This window comes from Sciurus vulgaris (assembly GCF_902686455.1).
Source record: "Sciurus vulgaris genome assembly, chromosome: 11".
NCBI classification, from domain to species: domain Eukaryota; kingdom Metazoa; phylum Chordata; class Mammalia; order Rodentia; family Sciuridae; genus Sciurus; species Sciurus vulgaris.
Genome location: NC_136472.1, coordinates 41,504,019 through 41,522,797, shown reverse-complemented (window position 1 = coordinate 41,522,797; position 18,779 = coordinate 41,504,019). Strand labels below are relative to the sequence as shown.

Genomic DNA, 18,779 nt, shown 5'->3' with positions numbered 1-18,779 from the left:
GAAATCAATAAATGTAATTAATCACATCAATAGATTTAAAGTTAAGAATCGTATGTTTATTTCAATAGGTGCTGAGAAAGCATTTGATAAAATACAGCACCCTTCATGCTCAAAACACACACACAAAAAATAGGGATAGTAGGAACATACCTCAACATTGTGAAGGCTATCCATGCTAAGCCCATGGCCAACATCATTCTAAATGGAGAAAAACTGAAAGCATTCCCTCTAAAATCTGGAACAAGACATGGATGCCCTCTTTCACCAATTCTGTTCAACATCATCCTTGAAACACTAGCCAAAGCAATTAGACAGACCAAAGAAATTAAAGGGATACGAATAGGAAAAGAAGAACTCAAGCCATCACTATTTGCCAATGACATGATTCTATATTTAGAGGATCCAAAAAACTTCACCTGAAAACTTCAAGACCTAATAAAAAAATTTCAGTAAAACATCAAGATATAAAATCAACACACATAAATCTAATACATTTCTATTCATAAATGATGAATCCTCTGAAAGAGAGATTAGGAAAACAACTCTGTTCACAATAGCCTCAAAAATAAAATAAAAAACTTGGGAATCAATATAACAAAAAAGGTGAAAGATTCTACAATGAAAACTATAGAACATTAAAGAAAGAAATTAAAGAAAACCTTAGAAGATGGAAAGGTCTCCCATGTTCTTGAATGTGCAGAATTAATATTGTTAAAATGGCCACTCTACCAAAGGCACTATACAGATTCAATTCCAATTAAAATTCCAATGACATTCCTCATAGAAATAAAGAAAGCTATCATGAATTTCATGTGGAAGAATAAGATACCTTGAATAGCAAAAATAATCCTGAGCAGAAAGAGTGAAGCAGGAAGTATCACAACACCAGATCTTAAATAATACTACAGAGCTATAGTAGTATTGTTTACTATTATACTATACTATACTATTACAATACTATAGTAACAAAAACAGCATGGTATTGGCACCAAAATAGACAGGCAGACCAATGGTACAGAATAGAAGACACAAAAATACAGTTACCTCATACTAGACAGAGGAGCCAAAAACATACAATGGAGAAAAGATAGCCTGTTCAACAAATGGTGCTCGGAAAACTGGAAATTCATATGCAGTAAAATGAAATTAAACCTCTATCTCTCACCCTGCACAAAACTCAACTCAAAATGGATCAAGGAATTAGGAATTAGACCAAAGACCCTGTACCGAATAGAGGACAAAGTAGGGCCGAATCTTCATCATGTTGGCTTAGGATCAGACTTCTTTAATGAGATTCCCAAAGCACAAGAAATCAAAGCAAGAATCAATAAATCGGAAGGATTCAAACTAAAAAGCTTTTTCTCAGCAAAGGATACAATCAATAATGTGAAAAGACAGCCTACAGAGTGGGAGAAAATCTTTTCCACATGCACTTCAGATAGAGCACTCATCTCCAAAATATATAAAGAACTTACGAAACTTTACACCAAATATACAAAGAACCCAATCAATAAATGGGCCAAGGAACTGAACAGACACTTTACAGAAGAAGATATACAGGCAATTAATAAATATATGAAAAAGTGTTCAATATCTTTAGTAATTTGAGAAATTAAAACAACTCTAAGATTTCTTCTTACTCCAATTAGAATGGCTATTATCAAGAACATAAACAATAATAGATGTTGGCATGGATGTGGGGAAAAAGGCACACTTTTACATTGCTGATGGAGTTGCAAATTGGTGCAGCCACTCTGGAAAGTAGTGTGGAGAATCCTCAGAAAACTTGGAATGGACCCACCTTTTGACCCAGTTACCCCAATCCTCAGTTTATACCCAAAGGACTTAAAACTAGCATACTACAGTAACACAACCACATCAATGTTCATAGCAGCTCAATTCACAATAGTTAGATTGTAGAACCACACTAGATGCCCTTCAATAGATGAATGGATAAAGAAACTGTGGTATATATACACAATGGAATATTATTCAGCCATAAAGAATAATAATATTATGGTATTTGCAAATAAATGGATGGAATTGGAGAATATCATGCTAAGTGAAATAAGCCAATCCCAAAAAACCAAAGGCTGAATGTTTTCCCTGATAATTGGATGATGATATATAATGGTGGTGGTGGGGGTGAGAGAAGAATGGAGAAAATTTAGATAGAGGGAAATGAGAGGGAGGAGGTGGCAGGGGTATGAAAGATGGTGGAATGAGACAGACATCATTACCCTATGTACATGTATGATTACGTGAATGTATGAATCTACATCATGCACTACCACAGGAATGAAAAGTTGTACGATGAATCAAAATGCAGTCTATAAAATAAAAAATAATTTAAAAATTATTTGTCCCACATTAAAAAAAAAAAAACTTAGTAGGAGCCAGTTCAGTAAAGGATAAAAGAAGAATTATTATCTATCTTAATTCTTAAATTAAGAATTAATAGAACATGATGTTTGGTCAATAAAAGAAAGCAAAGATGACTCCCAGAGCATAGCTTAGGCAACTATGTAGACAGCATTTCTATTCACAGACACTTGCACAAGAAGAGTAAGTGAGGGATAGAGTGATCACAGATGGATGATGGTAGGTATGGCTGGCTCAAATTCTTTCATTTGTTCCTTCTTTTCAACTGCATAGACAATCATCCTCGTAGCATCACCTGTTAATGCAATATGGGCAATAATAGATAAGTACCATAATTTCCTATAAGAGTAGGTCTGTTTCTGCGTTCTAATTTCTGTAGTATGTCTATGTATCTACCCCTGTATGGTATAAAATGCCTTTATTTCAGCAGTTGCAGATCTAGTAAAGTTTCATGTTTAGTAGCTCAAGTACCTCTACCTCGTTATTCTCCTTTGGATATTGGCTCTTGTTGGCCCCATGCTATTTCATATACATTTATGGATCAGCTTGATTTGTTTTTAAAAAGTCTGTATGGAATATAAATACTGTATATTAGGTTAAGAAAATTGCATATTGTTAAGGTTTTTTTTAGAGCTGGACATCTCAGTCAGTGGTAGAGTGTTGGCCCAGCACACATGAGGCCCTGGGTTTGACCTCTAGCACTACAAAAAAACAATTTTTTTTCCAAACTGTACATTGAATCATATAACACTCTTTTCCCTTAAATTTACTAAGATGTGCTCATATGATTATGTATACTTTCATCAGCTGTGTGTTAATTACATTAACTGAGTTTTCAAATTTTAAACAATGTTACATTCCTGGATGAGTCCAAATCAGTTCTGACATAGTATCTTTTTTATAGATTGCTGAATTAAATTTGAAATTTTTTTAGGATATTTGCATAGATATTCATAAATAAAGTTGACATGTAGTTTTTTTTTTTAATTTTATCTTCATCAAGGTTTGGTATCAGTGTTATTCTAGCCTTACAAAATAAGTAGGAAAATGTTGCTTCTTTCTTTGTATTCTGAACTTTTTAAGACATGTTTGGTAGAATCTATCAATGAAACCATTAGGCCAGAGTGTTCTTTGCTGGGAGATTTTAACTACCACTGATTCTATTGTTTTCTATGGTTATTGGACTACTCAGGCTTACTGTCTCTTCTTTGCCCATTTTTAATACATTACTTTTGTCCAAGAATTGATTATTTTATTTATCTACATTATTATATTTATTAGCAGAAAGTTATTTATAATCATAATCTCTTCTTAATCTCTCAGCACCTATACTTATATCTTTCTTTTATTTTTAATATTATTTTCTCTCATTTTTCTTTAATCAGCTTTATTGAATAAATCCACTTTATTAAAGTTTTCAAAGAACTGACTTTTTGTTTTTATGATTTCACTGTATAGAGATCATATTGTATCAGTCTCCACTCTTTCAATTTTCTCTCTTTCTCTCTCCCTCTCTTTCTTTCTTCCTCTTCTTCTAGCTTATTCTACCATTATTTTCCTTACTCCTTCAATTGATTGCTTATCTTATTAATATTTATCTTCTTCCTTTTTAATATGAACATTTAGGATTAGAACTTTGCTTCAAGAATACTTCACAACCCACTTTTTGCTTTGGTTCTAAATATTTCTTTTTAACTTTCCTTATTTATTTTTCATCTCACAAGTTAAAATGTCTCTTTAAAGTTCCCAATATAGGAACCCTTGTACTAATTTCTAATTTCATCCGTTAGCAAAACTTGGTTCCATTCTCCTAACTCCTTTTCATCTACCCCACTCCATCACCCTTGTCTAAGACACAATTTTTTCTCACACAGAGATCGCTCTCACTAGTACCATGAACCCTGTATCTCACAACATTAATTCCTAAGATCATTTAGTTGTCAAATCCCAGACCATCAGTTGCCCACTCACAGGCTCTGCTCTTTTGAAGTTCTCTTTTTTTCTTTACAAAACTCAACTTTTGTCAGGCATGGTGGCACACATCTACAATCCCAGTGATTTGTGAGAGGCAGGAGGATTGCAAGTTTAAGGCAAGTCCCAACAACTTGGTAAAACCCTAAGGAACTTAGCATGACCCTGTCTCAAAATAAAAAATAGAAGGCTGAGGATGTAGTTCAGTTGGTAGAGTGTTTGTCTCACATGCACATGGTCCTAGGTTCAATCCCCAGGACCACTAAAATATATTAACAAAATGAAAAGGGCTGGGGATTTGGCTCTTTCCCTCTGTTATCACAACGATCCTATTAATACTTAAGTCAGAGCACATTCCTCCTCTGATTCAAAGCCTCCAATGGTTTCCCACCTCAGAGTCAGAGGTCGCACAGTGGTCTACAAGGCCCTGCATGTTAGCCAGGCATGGTGGCACATGCCCGTTATTCCAACTATTCATGAGGCTAAGGCAGGAGGATGGTTAAGTTTGAGGCTGGCCTGGGCAATTCAGAGACTCTATCTCAAAAACAAAAAAATAGAGTCAGTGGTTACGAGGCCCCGTGTGAGGCACACCTCCTCTTTCTCTCCAATCTTGTCTCCTGCTCTCTCCCCACAGCTCACATTGTCATGTTTTACCTAATTGTTCCCCAAACCTCATCTCATGTTCTTTGCATTGTCTGTAATGTATGTGTTTGTTCTTTGGGTCTTTTTAAATTTTTGATTATTTATTTACTTATTTATTTATTTTAATTATTTTTTTTTAAATTTTTACAGACTGCATTTTGATTCATTGTACAGAAATGGGGTACATCATTTTGTTTCTATGGTTGTGCACGATGTAGATTCATACCATTCGTGTAATCATACATGTACATAGGGTAATGATATCTGTCTCATTCCACCATCTTTCATACCCCTGCTCCCTCCTCCCCCTCATTTCACTCTACATAATCTAAAAGTTCCTCCATTCTTCTTTCACCCTTCCACACCACTCCCCCATTATATAGATCATCATCCACTTATCAGGGAAAACATTCTGCCTTTGGTTTTTTGGGATTGGTGTATTTCATTTAGCATGATATTTTCCAATTCCATCCATTTATTTGCAAATACCATAATATTATTCTTCTTGATGGCTGAATAATAGTCCAATAATACCTACTCCCTATCATTGCTTCTAGTTTACTCTTAGCTCTCATTATTGACTAATATTTGTAAAAGCATCTGGTGGAATGGCTAAGTGTTTGGCCTCTTGAGCTAGCCTGACTGCATTTGAATCTTTGACTTGCCGTTTTCTATATAACCTTGAAAAAATTTTTAACCAAAGAGAGTTGGAAGCTGAAATATAAATTCTTCCTTTTCTCCTCTAAGAGAAACTCTGCTAAGAATGCTATTTAAGTGGCTTCTTGGACAACAGCTTGATAGTACATTCTCATATTGGCTCTCCTTTCTGCCCTGCTTGTTTCTTACTCCTGTTCCCTGAGACTGGACTTCCTAATAGGACAGTAATATATAACCATTTTTGGGGGAACCAGGCAAGACCTCATAATCCACATAAAAGTAAGAGATATTTCCTAAAGGGGATATAGGTACCTACCCAAAGAAAAGGGAAGTCATGTTAGCAGGCAAAATCTCAGATGGTCACAATAGAGGGGGTCCTAGAGTTCTGGGAGTATCCAACTGACGTGCCAAAGATAAAGACACACATGGATTGGGGGTATGTGCTGGCATGGTAATCCAGTACAGATCAAGATATGGGGCCTTTAGTTTATGGACAAGGAGAAAATGTTTTTTTCAAAGCTAATATAACATTAGTACAATTAGAGCTAATTTACATTTCCTAAACAGTTTTAAGAATTTTGCAATTATGCTGAAAAAAGTGTCTTAAATAAATTATAAGCCAAATCTGAAGGTTGTGAAGATTTTATTCTGAAATGACATCTAATTATGATGTGCTAATTTGTGAAATGAGTGAGTAAACAACAATTGCATTTAATTAGGAGAAAAGCAGTATAAATAAATGTTTAAAATTTTGATGGGAAGAGTGTTTCTCAGTTTAATGCTTTTTCCTTTATATTCGAATATGATGTTTTTCCAGATAAACATATTAATATAGTGACATACAATGAGCTTAACTTATCACACTTCTAAATAAGCAAAATTTGCATTTAAGAAGTATTATTTTATTTCTTACTTTCACTGAGAATCTTTCACCTGTATGGAAATGAAATTGCAAAGAGTGCACTATAAATTATTTATTTAAATAATAAGTGCCTGTTATCCATGAATGGAGCTGCACAGGTTTGCTTTCCCTTACCATGGTTCTTGATCAAAAAATAAATAAATAAATAAATAAAGGTTATGAAAATGTATCATATTTTCATTTGAAACTTTTAATGTAAAAGGTTTTAATTAATATGAGAGGTAGTTGTGGATGGGCCCACATAATCTTCAAGAATAAGGTTAGGATCAATCTGTAGCTATTCTACAGTGAAAATATTAAGCAATTCAGAGCAAGTCAACTTTTACACTAGTTTCAGTCGAAAAAAGATCAGAAAGTAAGGGTTGGATAGGTGGGAGAAATGGAGAAAAGTCTCATTAAAAATTACTCTCATCTTGAAGTCCTGGTGTAAAATAACTAATATTTCTTCTTTTCTCTTGAAATGTGGAAGAAAAGGAAAAAAAAAAAAAAAAAAAAAAAAAAAAGACTCTTCCTCATGCTTAGTCAGTGAGCCTGCCAATGATAGACCCAGGATGTGGAATTAAGAATTTTTCCATATCCCACACATGCTATATTTCTGAGGAACATATCAGAAATGTGACATATCAGCTACCAGCTGTTTTTGGATCTTCTCACTTCTGAGTCATCTCATGACAAGTGGTAGCCAGTGTGAACCTTGGCTTTAGCACCACGAAGCACTGCTGACTCTGTTAGGCTTCCTTTACTTTTCAGGTGGAAGCCCAACAGTTTTCTCTTTTCAGTGGGAGATATCACAGAAATCCAAAGAAAGAGATGAAAATTAGCTTGGGTTTCAAAACTTCCCAATGTGGGCACTACCAATGGCAATTCTTCCACTAAAATACTTTAATTTTGTATACATATGCATACACCACAGTGAATCTCAACATTGTGTACAACCACAAGACTGGGATTCTAATTAGAATATGATATATGCCATTTTGTATAAATATATCAAAATAGATTCTACTGTCATGTATAACTAAAAAGAACAAGTCAATATAAAAATAAAATCAGATACTTTAATTCTTGTTCTGATGTTTAAGGCACTTTTAATTTGGAAATAAACACGGTTTGAAGACAATAAAAGATAATAATAACATGGATAATTAAACAGAACTGGAGTGCTGTTTTTTCTCAGTTGGCATGCCTGTGGTTCTAATCATGCTCTGCTGGTTTTCTCTGTGTTCACACTGTTCCATGGCACAGCTACACTGTCAGGAGATCCTGGATTTGTGCTGGTGCTCCCTTCAAGGATTATAATTCTGCTTTTTTCTTTTTCACCTCTCTTAAGCAGACAAAACATGTTTTCATTTTGAGAGTCAGCTCATTGATCATCTCTATTTCTTAGTCATGTTGGTCCCACTCCATCTATTTGTTATTAATAAACTAATAAGTAAATCAATCTTCAATTTTCTCTCTTGAGCCTTTTCATATTCCCTTAACTAATCTGTTGTTTTCTTTCAAGGATGCACTTCTACCCCTTTCTCTCCTCAAGATGGTTTCTTACTTTACATAAAATTTCAAAAGACCATTTGCTATTCATAGAAAGGGTCCATAGTCTTTATGTAAAACTTATGTTGTCCTGGATCCTCAGAGGCCTCCAAGGACATGCCCCTTGTCCCTTTTGGCTACTGGCACTATTGTCTCTTAACAAATGAATAAAATGTGTACTTTTAACTTTCTTTTGTCTATCATGAGCCCATCCGAAGAGATATGTTTTAATTTAGTAATTTAGAAAATTTTAAGTCACTAGCCAGTGTACCTTCCAATATATTGTCTCTTTGAACTCACTTTTTTCCCAAAGATTCCATTCTTGAATATGAAAAATTCATTGATCCTTACATCTAAGTATTAAAAAATACAACTTTTCAATTCATAACTTTTTATCCAAAATGTGATAAAATAACCTGACTTTTAAAAATTATTCCCATGGTCATAGTTACATAATAAGCCAAAGAATTAATAAAACTTCTTTTTATAAGGTTTTTTTAAAAAATATTTTTTTAAAATACTGATATCCCCAGCTACATGAGCTATCTGTTGATAAAAATACTATCAATTTATTTTTAGAATGAATAATATATAAAAGTGATAATAGCCTTGGCCTATACCCAAAGGACTTAAAATCTGCATACTACAGAGATACAGCCACATCAATGTTCATAGCTGCTCAATTCACAATAGCCAGACTGTGGAACCAACCTAGATGCCCTTCAATTGATGAGTGGATAAAGAAACTGTGGTATATATATACAATGGAATATTACTCAGCCATAAAGAATGATAAAATTATGACATTTGCAGGCAAATGGATGAAATTGGAGAATATCATGCTAAGTGAGATAGGTCGATCTCAAAAAGCCAAAGGACGAATGATATCGCTGATAAGTGGAGGATGACACATAATGGGGGGGAGGGAAGGGTTAGAGTTAGGGTTAGGGAGGGGGGCAAGTATGGAGGAAGGAACTACTGTATAGAGGGTAAAGAGGGGTGGGAGGGGTGGGGGGAAGGGAAAAAATAACAGAATGAATCAAACAACATTGCTCTATGTAAATTTATGATTACACAAATGGTATGCCTTTACACCATGTACAAACAGAGAAACAACATGTATCCCATTTGTTTACAATAAAAAAAAAAAAAAAAAGTGATAATAGGCATGAAATCAGTTCTCAGATTAGCTGTTACCACTGAGAAGTAAACAATTTGGGGCATTAATGCAGTCTGAGAAACTACAAAAATAATCCTGTATTTTCATATTGTTTATATTTCCTTACATTTTCCCTTAGTCACCATTCCACTTTGGAAAGTCTTGTTAAAGAATTAACAAAAGAATTGGATTCTCACTCAAGATAGTGTCTTTGATGGTTTCCTGGGTTCAGAATTTTGACTTAATTTTTAGGCCCATTCAGGCAATCATCCTGGCTAAACTTGCTTCACTCTGATTGTATGACTGAATTAACTTGGTCAACAATTAGCCTGTATTTCTGGGACACCAAATTTTTATTTAAGTTTCTTCTTCCTCCTTTATTCATCAGCTCTTCCTCTTTTCTTTTCTGGTTTCTTCCTTTCTTACAACTGTAAGCTTCAGTTAGGGACCATGTCTATCTCCTTTCTTGTTCTGTATGCATTGCCTAAATATATAATAAATAATAGTTAGAAAAATGGTAAAGTTCAAAGATTAAGAATGGAATAAAATTAATACATATGCTTATAGTGCCTCAAATATTATGTATTCCACAATGAAAATGTTACATTTCCTAATTACAGTCTTTCCAACCAAATTATTAATTATACTTAATTATACACTGAAATAAAATAATCTTTTTGCTGAAAATCAACTGTGTGAAAATAAGACTGGAAGAAAATATCGTTCCTGTTAATACAATGGATCCAGACTCGAGCAAAATAGATAATATTTAATCTGATAGTTATTTGAGTTCCAAGTTTGGTAACTACTTTTTTCTGTCCCTTGAACATTTCAAGATGTAGCAGGACCCTCAGACTGAGTCACTTTGAAATACATGGTCAGTTTACCTGACTTTCACTAATATAATACCTTAGGTCTCTCCCTTCAGTTCACAAGTGAAGGTCAGGGTTTCATTGGAGTATAGTAACTCATCCACTACATACAAAAGCTACTGTTCTGTTTGAATGGCTAGAAAAGACTGAAGTTATGTGTATTAATTCCTAAGATCATTTAGTCATCAAATCCCAGACCACCAATAAAAATGTTATTTTCTAAGGTAAATATTCAAAGGAACCTGATTAGCTTAGGTATCCTAATATATTTGCCATTTGTAATTTAAATAAATTTATTTAATTACTTTTACTTATAAACTGATATGAAAGAAAACCACAATATTTTAAACATGTGAAATTTGTGGTAATTACAATGATCTCCCTTCCTATATAAAGAAGTACCTCCTTATAAGCTTCCCTGTCTATCCCTCTATGCATTCAGTGGATTAGAGGTACCCCAGTTTTGCCAATGTATATTTTTTTAAAAAAACCTTTTTTATTTGTTTTTAAATTTTGTCATTTTGATATATATTCAATCATATTAGAGTATCAAATTTCTTGCCAGAATTTTTGTTTCCTTTCAAGGGCAAACCTCTCCTCAAGATAGTTTCTGAATTTAGATGAAAGTTCAATAAACCATGTACCATTGGTGAAAGGGGTTCATGGTATCTATATGTAGATAATTTAATATAATAAATAATGGTTAGATGAATGGTTGTCTTGGATACTAGGAGGCCTCAAAAGACATAACTTTTGTCCTCTTCAGTTATTGGGCAACCTGCTGGCATCTCCACATTACCAGCTGGTATTATCCTGTCTGTTTTCTGGGTTTTAGCCTCTGTCCTTCTTGGACTTCTAGAGAAAAATCTACAATGAGTGCAAGTCACCGTCTTTTTTTTCTTGGCATATGTGGCTCTACTTGTCTTTCCATGCTAACCCTCTACCCTGGACTCCATGTTTGTTCTCACTAGTACCATGAACCCTGTATCTCACAACATTAATTCCTAAGATCATTTAGTTGTCAAATCCCAGACCATCAGTTACCCACTCACAGGCTCTGCTCTTTTGAAGTTCTCTTTTTTCTTTACAAAACTCAACTTTTGTCAGGCATGGTGGCACACATCTACAATCCCAGTGATTTGTGAGAGGCAGGAGGATTGCAAATTTAAGGCCAGTCCCAACAACTTGGTGAAGACCTAAGGAACTTAGCATGACCCTGTCTCAAAATAAAAAATAGAAGGCTGAGGACGTAGTTCAGTTGGTAGAGTGTTTGTCTCACATGCACATGGTCCTAGGTTCAATCCCCAGGACCACTAAAACATTTTAAGAAAATGAAAAGGGCTGGGGATTTGGCTCAGTATATAAGTGTCTCTGGGTTCAATTCATGTTATGGAAAGTAAAAAAGTCTCAGTTTTCTAGACTGTTGCTTTACTGCAGTCTAAATAAAAAGGCATCTTCAGTGCTCTAAGCAATGACTTCTTTTCAGATACCATATATCTTTCGATTAAAATGCTGAGACTTGTGGATTTACTCAGTGAGGAAGTGCAGGAAAACATAGTTTAAGGGGGAAAAAAACACTTGATTGAGACCAGGAAATACAACAAAATAGGTAAATTGATTGAATCTCTGTTACAAATAACTCAAAAATTCAAAATCTAGTGTAAAATTTTTAGAAAATATTTTAGAATATAAAGTTGACCCAGAGAAGGGCACAGGAAACAAACCCAGCACCCAACTTATGTGGGAAGTCTCATAGGAGACCTTCTCCCCTCATAAAATAAGAATCAGAGTAGACTAAATTTCACTGAGTAGGAAACCAGAAATAATAACTCTCCAGAAAGTGGCAAGTAAAATAGATTGCCTCAAACATTTTCACTAGTGAAGAAGAAAAATAATCTTCATTGAGAATTCGTCCACAGGCAGAAAATATGATATAAATTCATCAAAAAGAGGCAAAAGATGGAAAGTATAAGTGTTAAGTCAAAATGAGAAGTTGTGGCATACAGCCAATCAGAGTGTTATTAAGAATGGAGTGAGGGGCTGGGAAGATAGCTCAGCTGGTAGAGTGCTTGCCTTGCAAGCACAAGGCCCTGGGTTCGATCCCCAGCACCCAAAAAAAAAAAAAAAAAAAAAAGAATGGAGTGAATACATACCGGAGAGAGAGAATGTTTGAAGGGATGATAGGTGATAATTTCCTGGAAATCATTCAAGAGATCAACCCACAGATTCAAGAACCTCAAAGGAACTGTAAAACTGAAGCAGGGTAAAATAAAAAGAAACCCTCAGCCAGGCATGGTGCCTGTGTGTCTTGGGAGGCTGAAGCAGGAGGATCACAAGCTCTAGGTCAACCTTAGCAACTTAGTAAGAACTTTTCTCAAAAAAAGAAAAAAGGTCTGGGATACAGATCAGTAGTAGAGTAACCCTGGATTCAATCATCAGGAGAGGAGGAGGAGGAGGAGGAGGAAAAGGGGGAGGGAGAGGAGAAAGAAGAAAGAGAAGAAGGAGGAGAAGAAGGAGAAGGAGAGGGAGGGGGAGAAGAAATTCTCTCTCAGATATAATGTGGCAAAACTGTACAATATCAAGGAAAAGATATTAAAAGCAAACATAAAAAGGAATAACATTTAGAACAACAACCCACTTCTCCAAAATAACAAGGGAAGGCAGAAGTCAGTGGTGGTATCTTCAGTTTGCCAAATGAAGACACTTTCAGATAACTAAAAACTGAAAGCTGGGCATAGCAATAGATACCCATGTTGCCAGTATGAGCAACACAGCAAGACCCCATCTCAAAATTAAAAACGAAAAGGGCTGGAGATGTAGCTCAGTAGTAGAGCATTTGCCTTAGCATGTGTGAGGTCCTGGGTTCCATTTCAGCCCTAAAAAAAAGAAAGAAAGAAAAAGAAAACCAAAAGTATTTTTTACTAATAACTAAAAGAAGGATGTTCTAGGCCAAAGGAAAATAACCCTAGGTGGAGGGACTGTGGTGAAAGAACAAATTATAACAAGAAAGATGCAAACTTTGGGGTAAATATAAATATGTATCAAATGCACACAGCAATGTCGATATCTGGGAGAATTTTTTAAAAGATAACACTTAAGCATATGATAATAAAAGTTTATATCACAAATAATAGGATTGAAGTTATATATTGTTATTAATTATTTGAAAGAAGAATAAATATATTTACTTTGAATTTTTATCATTTATATATGTAGGCTAAAAATATTCAGAGTAAGAACAACAACAACAACAACAGGTAATGCAGAGGGTATAATTTCCAATCTGCAAGAAGCTGGGTTAGAGGATGGGATACAGAAAAGTTAGGACAAATACAAAACCAATAATAATCCAAATATATCTATAATTCCAAAAATCAGAAAAGATGTTTTAGTTTAAAGATAGTGGTCATTAAATAATTTCTCAAGTTAAGTATATGCTGATTATTGGGAAATCCCCTAAGACGGAATATATAATATCAGAAAGTAAAAGAATGTAAAGAAGATATACTAAACAAATAATAACCAAAAATACAAAAAAAAAAAAAAACTGGTATATTTCTATCAGTATTGTATAACAGAAAAGCTTTCATTAGAGCTGGAGAGTTTCTAAATAATGATAAAATTTCTACTTATCAGGAAGATACAATATTTTGAACATGTGTGTGCCTAAGAACTAAATTTCAAAATACATAATAATCTTTTTTAAAATAAATTTGATGAGTAAGAAAAAAATAGATTAATTTGTTTTCATAATGAAAAACTTGAACACATCTACAGAATTAGGAAGTTTTATCTTCTATATTGAATAACTGCAATTCAAAAGATGCATGGAAATTTTCAGCAGGCTGATCACATAGGGGTCTTAAAGTAAATCCCAACAACCTCCTCTTCTACTAAGCCATACAACCTCATTAAGTTGTCCGCTGGGAAGGACTGGCCACATGTAAGTAAGCTTGTTCCATAGAGGGTTTTCCACTCTGGAATGCTTCCATTGGCCTGGCTTACTGATCCCTTCATGTTTTATGGCCCACCTAAAACAAAATAAAAACAAAAAGGTATGTAATAAAGCTAAATGCCATTTCAAAATTCTTATTTTTAACTGAGTACTTTCTGTGTACTACACAAAGACTTAGTTTGAAATAAAAACCCCAATCTGATCAGTTGCTGTTTACAAGAGACACAAATGAAAGTAATCTAAAAACAATAGATTTTAAAAATAGAAAACATGTTTAAATTAAGGCAGAATTGGCAATATTATATTAGACTGAGGAATTTAAGGCAAAAGAAAGAATCGTTTTATAATAACAATGACATTTAATAATATTAAAATAGAACAAAAAGCAAAATTGGTTAGATATTCAGAAAGAAAATAGCATACACACAATTATTATGGGAGTAATTATTTCAAAATCAACAAATTACAAACTACAAGATAGTTTTTAAAAAGATAATAAATAAGAACATAAATTATCTGACCACTCTAACTAATATGTAATTATGATCATTTATTTATACAGATTGTGATCTAACAGTCTGTCTTCTCAACAATTTCTGAACATTTGTAATATTGGCCAAGTATGAACAAAGTAAATTTCAATACAATTGTAAAGTAAAACTCACACACATTGTGACAAATAACAGAATATATTTAATGTAAGTGGAAGATTAAATTTTATAGTTTGAACCATATAATAATTTAAAAACCACACATCTCTTTCCCAACATACTATTTTACCAGATAGGAAAAAAATAACATGGTCAATAGCAATATAAGCAATAAAAATAATATATGTGAAAACTTACAGGATATGTTTAGAATTATATTCAAATTAAACTTGGAGAATTTATTTACTAAAACCTAAACTGAAAATGTAAACTAATAAAGTCTTCAACTCGATCACTTATTTTAAAAACATAAAATTATCCCATGAAAATTAGGTGAAGGGGAAAAAAAGATTCAAATAATTTGAAAAAGAAAACATCAGTTGAATGTTTTCAAGAAATGTTTTTGAAATAAAAAAAGAAAATAACAAATCTTTTGCAAACAAATCTAGATTAATAATGCAAACTAAATAGGAAAATTAAGCTAAATAATTAACATAGATTAAAAGTGAGTGTATATTATGCATATTTTTATTAATAAATGCAAAAATTCTGATAAAATGAAAAATATTTCATGGATTTGAAATAGAAAACACCCCCATGCATATAATTTTACAGGTCATGGAATAGATCATTTTTATGCTATATAATATATCCTAAACCCTAAAGATATAGAAAACTAGTTAATTCATTCCACGAAGGGGATATAAGCTTCATAATAAAGTCAGTCGCTAGCAATTTAAGAAAAGATACACCAATATTACCTATAATTAAAGATGTAAAATTCCTAAATCAATATTTACCAATATAATGTAACATTATGGCAAAAGAATAGTCACTATAGCTAAGTAATACTGGTCCTAGAAATGAAATGATGGACATGTATTAATATAATATATCACTGATTAATGAAGGAGAATAGAGGAGCTGTACATCACCCATAATTTTCTAGTACATATGATGGTCATCAGACCCTGAAAAAATTTCTAGGATTGCTCACCCCTGTCAAACCATCTGCAGTACTCCACCTTATGTTAAAGGACCCAATTTCCCACAAGCTTGCTGGAAATGCATGGGGCCAGACACCCAAGAAGTGGTGGTAGCAGGAAAGACCTATTTCAAAACTACATGGAACTAGGAAGAATAAAGTTGATTGCTCTCAAAAGACAGGCAATGGTGGAATACAGCTCCCATGTTACATTCCCCTTCTTTTCTCAGTGAGTTCATGCAGTTATTATCTGAATAATGTTTCTTATGTCTTATTTTTTCATAATGCCTCCTAGAGTGTTAGGTATGTACAAAACAATAAATACTCCACAAGCTGAAATAAATAGACGTTGATTTCTCTTTAGATAAGAGAAATAGAAAATCGATTCATCAAATATATTCAGGCTATAAGAATATTACCGAATAGCTTCCAAAGGTGGTAAACTCCTGTTATTGTAGATAAAACTGAGAGAGCACTCATATTTAAGACATCAATTTTATTTTATTTTTCTGAATACCTGGCCATGTCCATGACCGGGTTTCTTTTGAAACCCTACTTTGTGGTAGTTTTATCCATCATACATCAAGTTATTCTGGGCCTGGAGATGCGAAAACTTTCTTCTTGTCCTGCATGGCCATTTTCCAATTACAGTTACTCCATCCACCTCCAAAGACACGGGTTTTTTTGATGCACATATCAGTAGCCTATAGGACCTACCACCCTTCTTTATTGAGTTTATATCAGTTCTCCTGTGTCCTCCCTTCCCTTTGTTAAAGCATTTACCATCCTGGCTTACTTTTTGTTTTTCCCACCTTGCCCCTAAAATCATTTGACATTTTTTCAATATGAAGTAGACATTCTACCCTGGCCTCTCAGTGCCTCCTGTTATCTTAACCTCATTTCTTATTCATCTATCCTTCCCATAGACAAAGTCCAAACCGGGAATTACATATAATTGAACCACTTCCAAGGTCCAATTTCAAGAACCCCATCCTGACACCATCACCTCCCTTTTCTCTAATTCATGTAGCCCTATGCCAACGATTCCTCGATTGTAAACAGATGCTACAGTCCATCTCGTCTATCACCTTTCATACTCCAGAGCCAAGTAAACCAACCAACCATTGTTGAGTCCAGTTCCCTAGGCTTTGAATGCAAAACATATTCGAGAATGCTCTGAGAATTAGGACTGTTTTGGTTGTCACAATGACTTGGAAGACACTTCTCATTTAACTGGCAGGAGACTAAAAATATCAAATATCTGTCAAAGTATAGGAAAGTTAGACCTGCATCCTACAAACTTTCCAGTTTCTGAGTATTGGTGGAGGCAAAAATCTTTTACCTGACTCTAAAACCAAACTTTGTTTTGTAAAAAACACAAACTATCTTTGAATGATTTTAATGCACACTGAATTTTCTATCAATTCATCTCCCTCAAGGATAGATCTGGTTTTTTTTCATGTCATTAACTCTTTTGCAAAAACCATGTCACTAATGACATTACCATTTTTGGCAACAAATATAACATAGTTGCATACTTTGATACTTGTGGTTCACATACTCAGTTGATTCTATATAGAGGAGAAAGTATATACAAACTTGATAATGTTGTCTAGATAGCTGGGCTGAGTTTACATTGGAGTATATATTACTTTTACTTCCAAGCTATTTTTCTTTTATTACCATTGTCATTACAGGATAGGCATTTCTTTAAAAATCACCTTGGCGGGCAGGTTATCTTAACTACGAATTTTATTTTAGAATAGTAATGAATTCATTATAAAACATTTGTTATAAAAAGGGAGCATCATATCTGATAGTGTTAACGTTGCCATGTTAAATTTATGACCATAAACCTCAGGTGGACTCCAGACCTGCTGTGGGAGGGGCATATCACTTCCTTCTCATTATACCTCTCAGACTCCATTGCCCATTTCTGGCTGTCTGCTAGAGATTTATTTCACTGAGAAAAGAGAAGTGGACAGAAAAGATTTCCCTCATCCTCCCACCAGCAAATCCACCAGTCCTTGTCGCTGTGTATGCATACACTCTGCTGCCCTCCTGCCACCACGGAGCAGTCTGTGCTCTTGATCCGAAACCAACGTTTTTCCTGTGCCCCAGTCCTTATCTTCTCCCCTCTAGGACTTTGTTCCTGCCCTACACCATTAATTTTCCTTCTCTTCTGGGTCATTCCATTTGCATAATGTCTGACAGCCAAACATCTTTGAAAAAACTAAAAATGAAAAAGGAACCCTCTCCACACCCTATATCCTCTTCTAGTCTTTGACTTATTTCTTTGTGTTCCTTTACAGCAAATTCCTTAAAAAATTTGTCTCCTCCTCCTCTCCTTTGCTTTTCCCATAAACCAATTCAAATTAGATTTTTGTTGTCTCTGAAACATCAGTGAAACTGCCTCAGAAGGTTTTTATACTACCCAAATCAAAGATCAATTCTTAAAATAAAGCTAAATTAACAGCAGTGTCTGACAAATTATCATTCCCTTCTCTCTCTCTTTCTCTCTCTCTCTCTCTCTCTCTCTCTCTCTCTCTCTCTCTCTCTCTCTCTCTCGTTTTTGTTTTTGATGCTTTAGTTTTGTTTAATTTGTGTGTAGTGCTGAGGATTAAACCCAGGACCTCGCACATACTGGGTAAGCAGTCTAAGTTGAGGTACATCCCCAGCCCTCATTCCCTCTTTATTTTAATCTTTATTTTTTGAGGGGTCTAGCTATGTTGCCAAGGTTGGGTCAAACTTGGGATCCACCTGCCTCAGCCTTCTGAATAGCTCTTAGGTAGCTGGGATTACAGGCATACACCACCATGCCCAGCCTCCCTCCTCCCTAAAATACTTCCTTCACTTGACTCTTCTGAAACAATATTCTCCAGGTTTTCTCCCATTTTAGTAGCCAAAATTGTTAGTCTCCTCTCATGTGCCAGAAACTGGAAAATAAAACCTTAGAAAATTCAGGACCTTCCACATCTACAGAGTAACAGATGTCCCGTTGTTCTGATGCGTGCAGGGATATTAGTCTATGTTAAAGTAGAAGTCACATCTTGT

At 34.3% G+C, this 18,779-nt stretch overlaps 1 protein-coding gene across 1 annotated transcript in view; it reads right to left on the bottom strand.

The window, feature by feature from the left end:
- DCDC1 (doublecortin domain containing 1) overlaps positions 1–18,779 on the bottom strand; it is a gene marked incomplete at its 5' end in the record, with an annotated part of 513,039 nt that overhangs the window by 75,613 nt on the left and 418,647 nt on the right. The window contains 1 exon segment of the mRNA XM_079105478.1: positions 14,043–14,166. Coding sequence (XP_078961604.1) covers positions 14,043–14,166 — 124 coding nt within the window.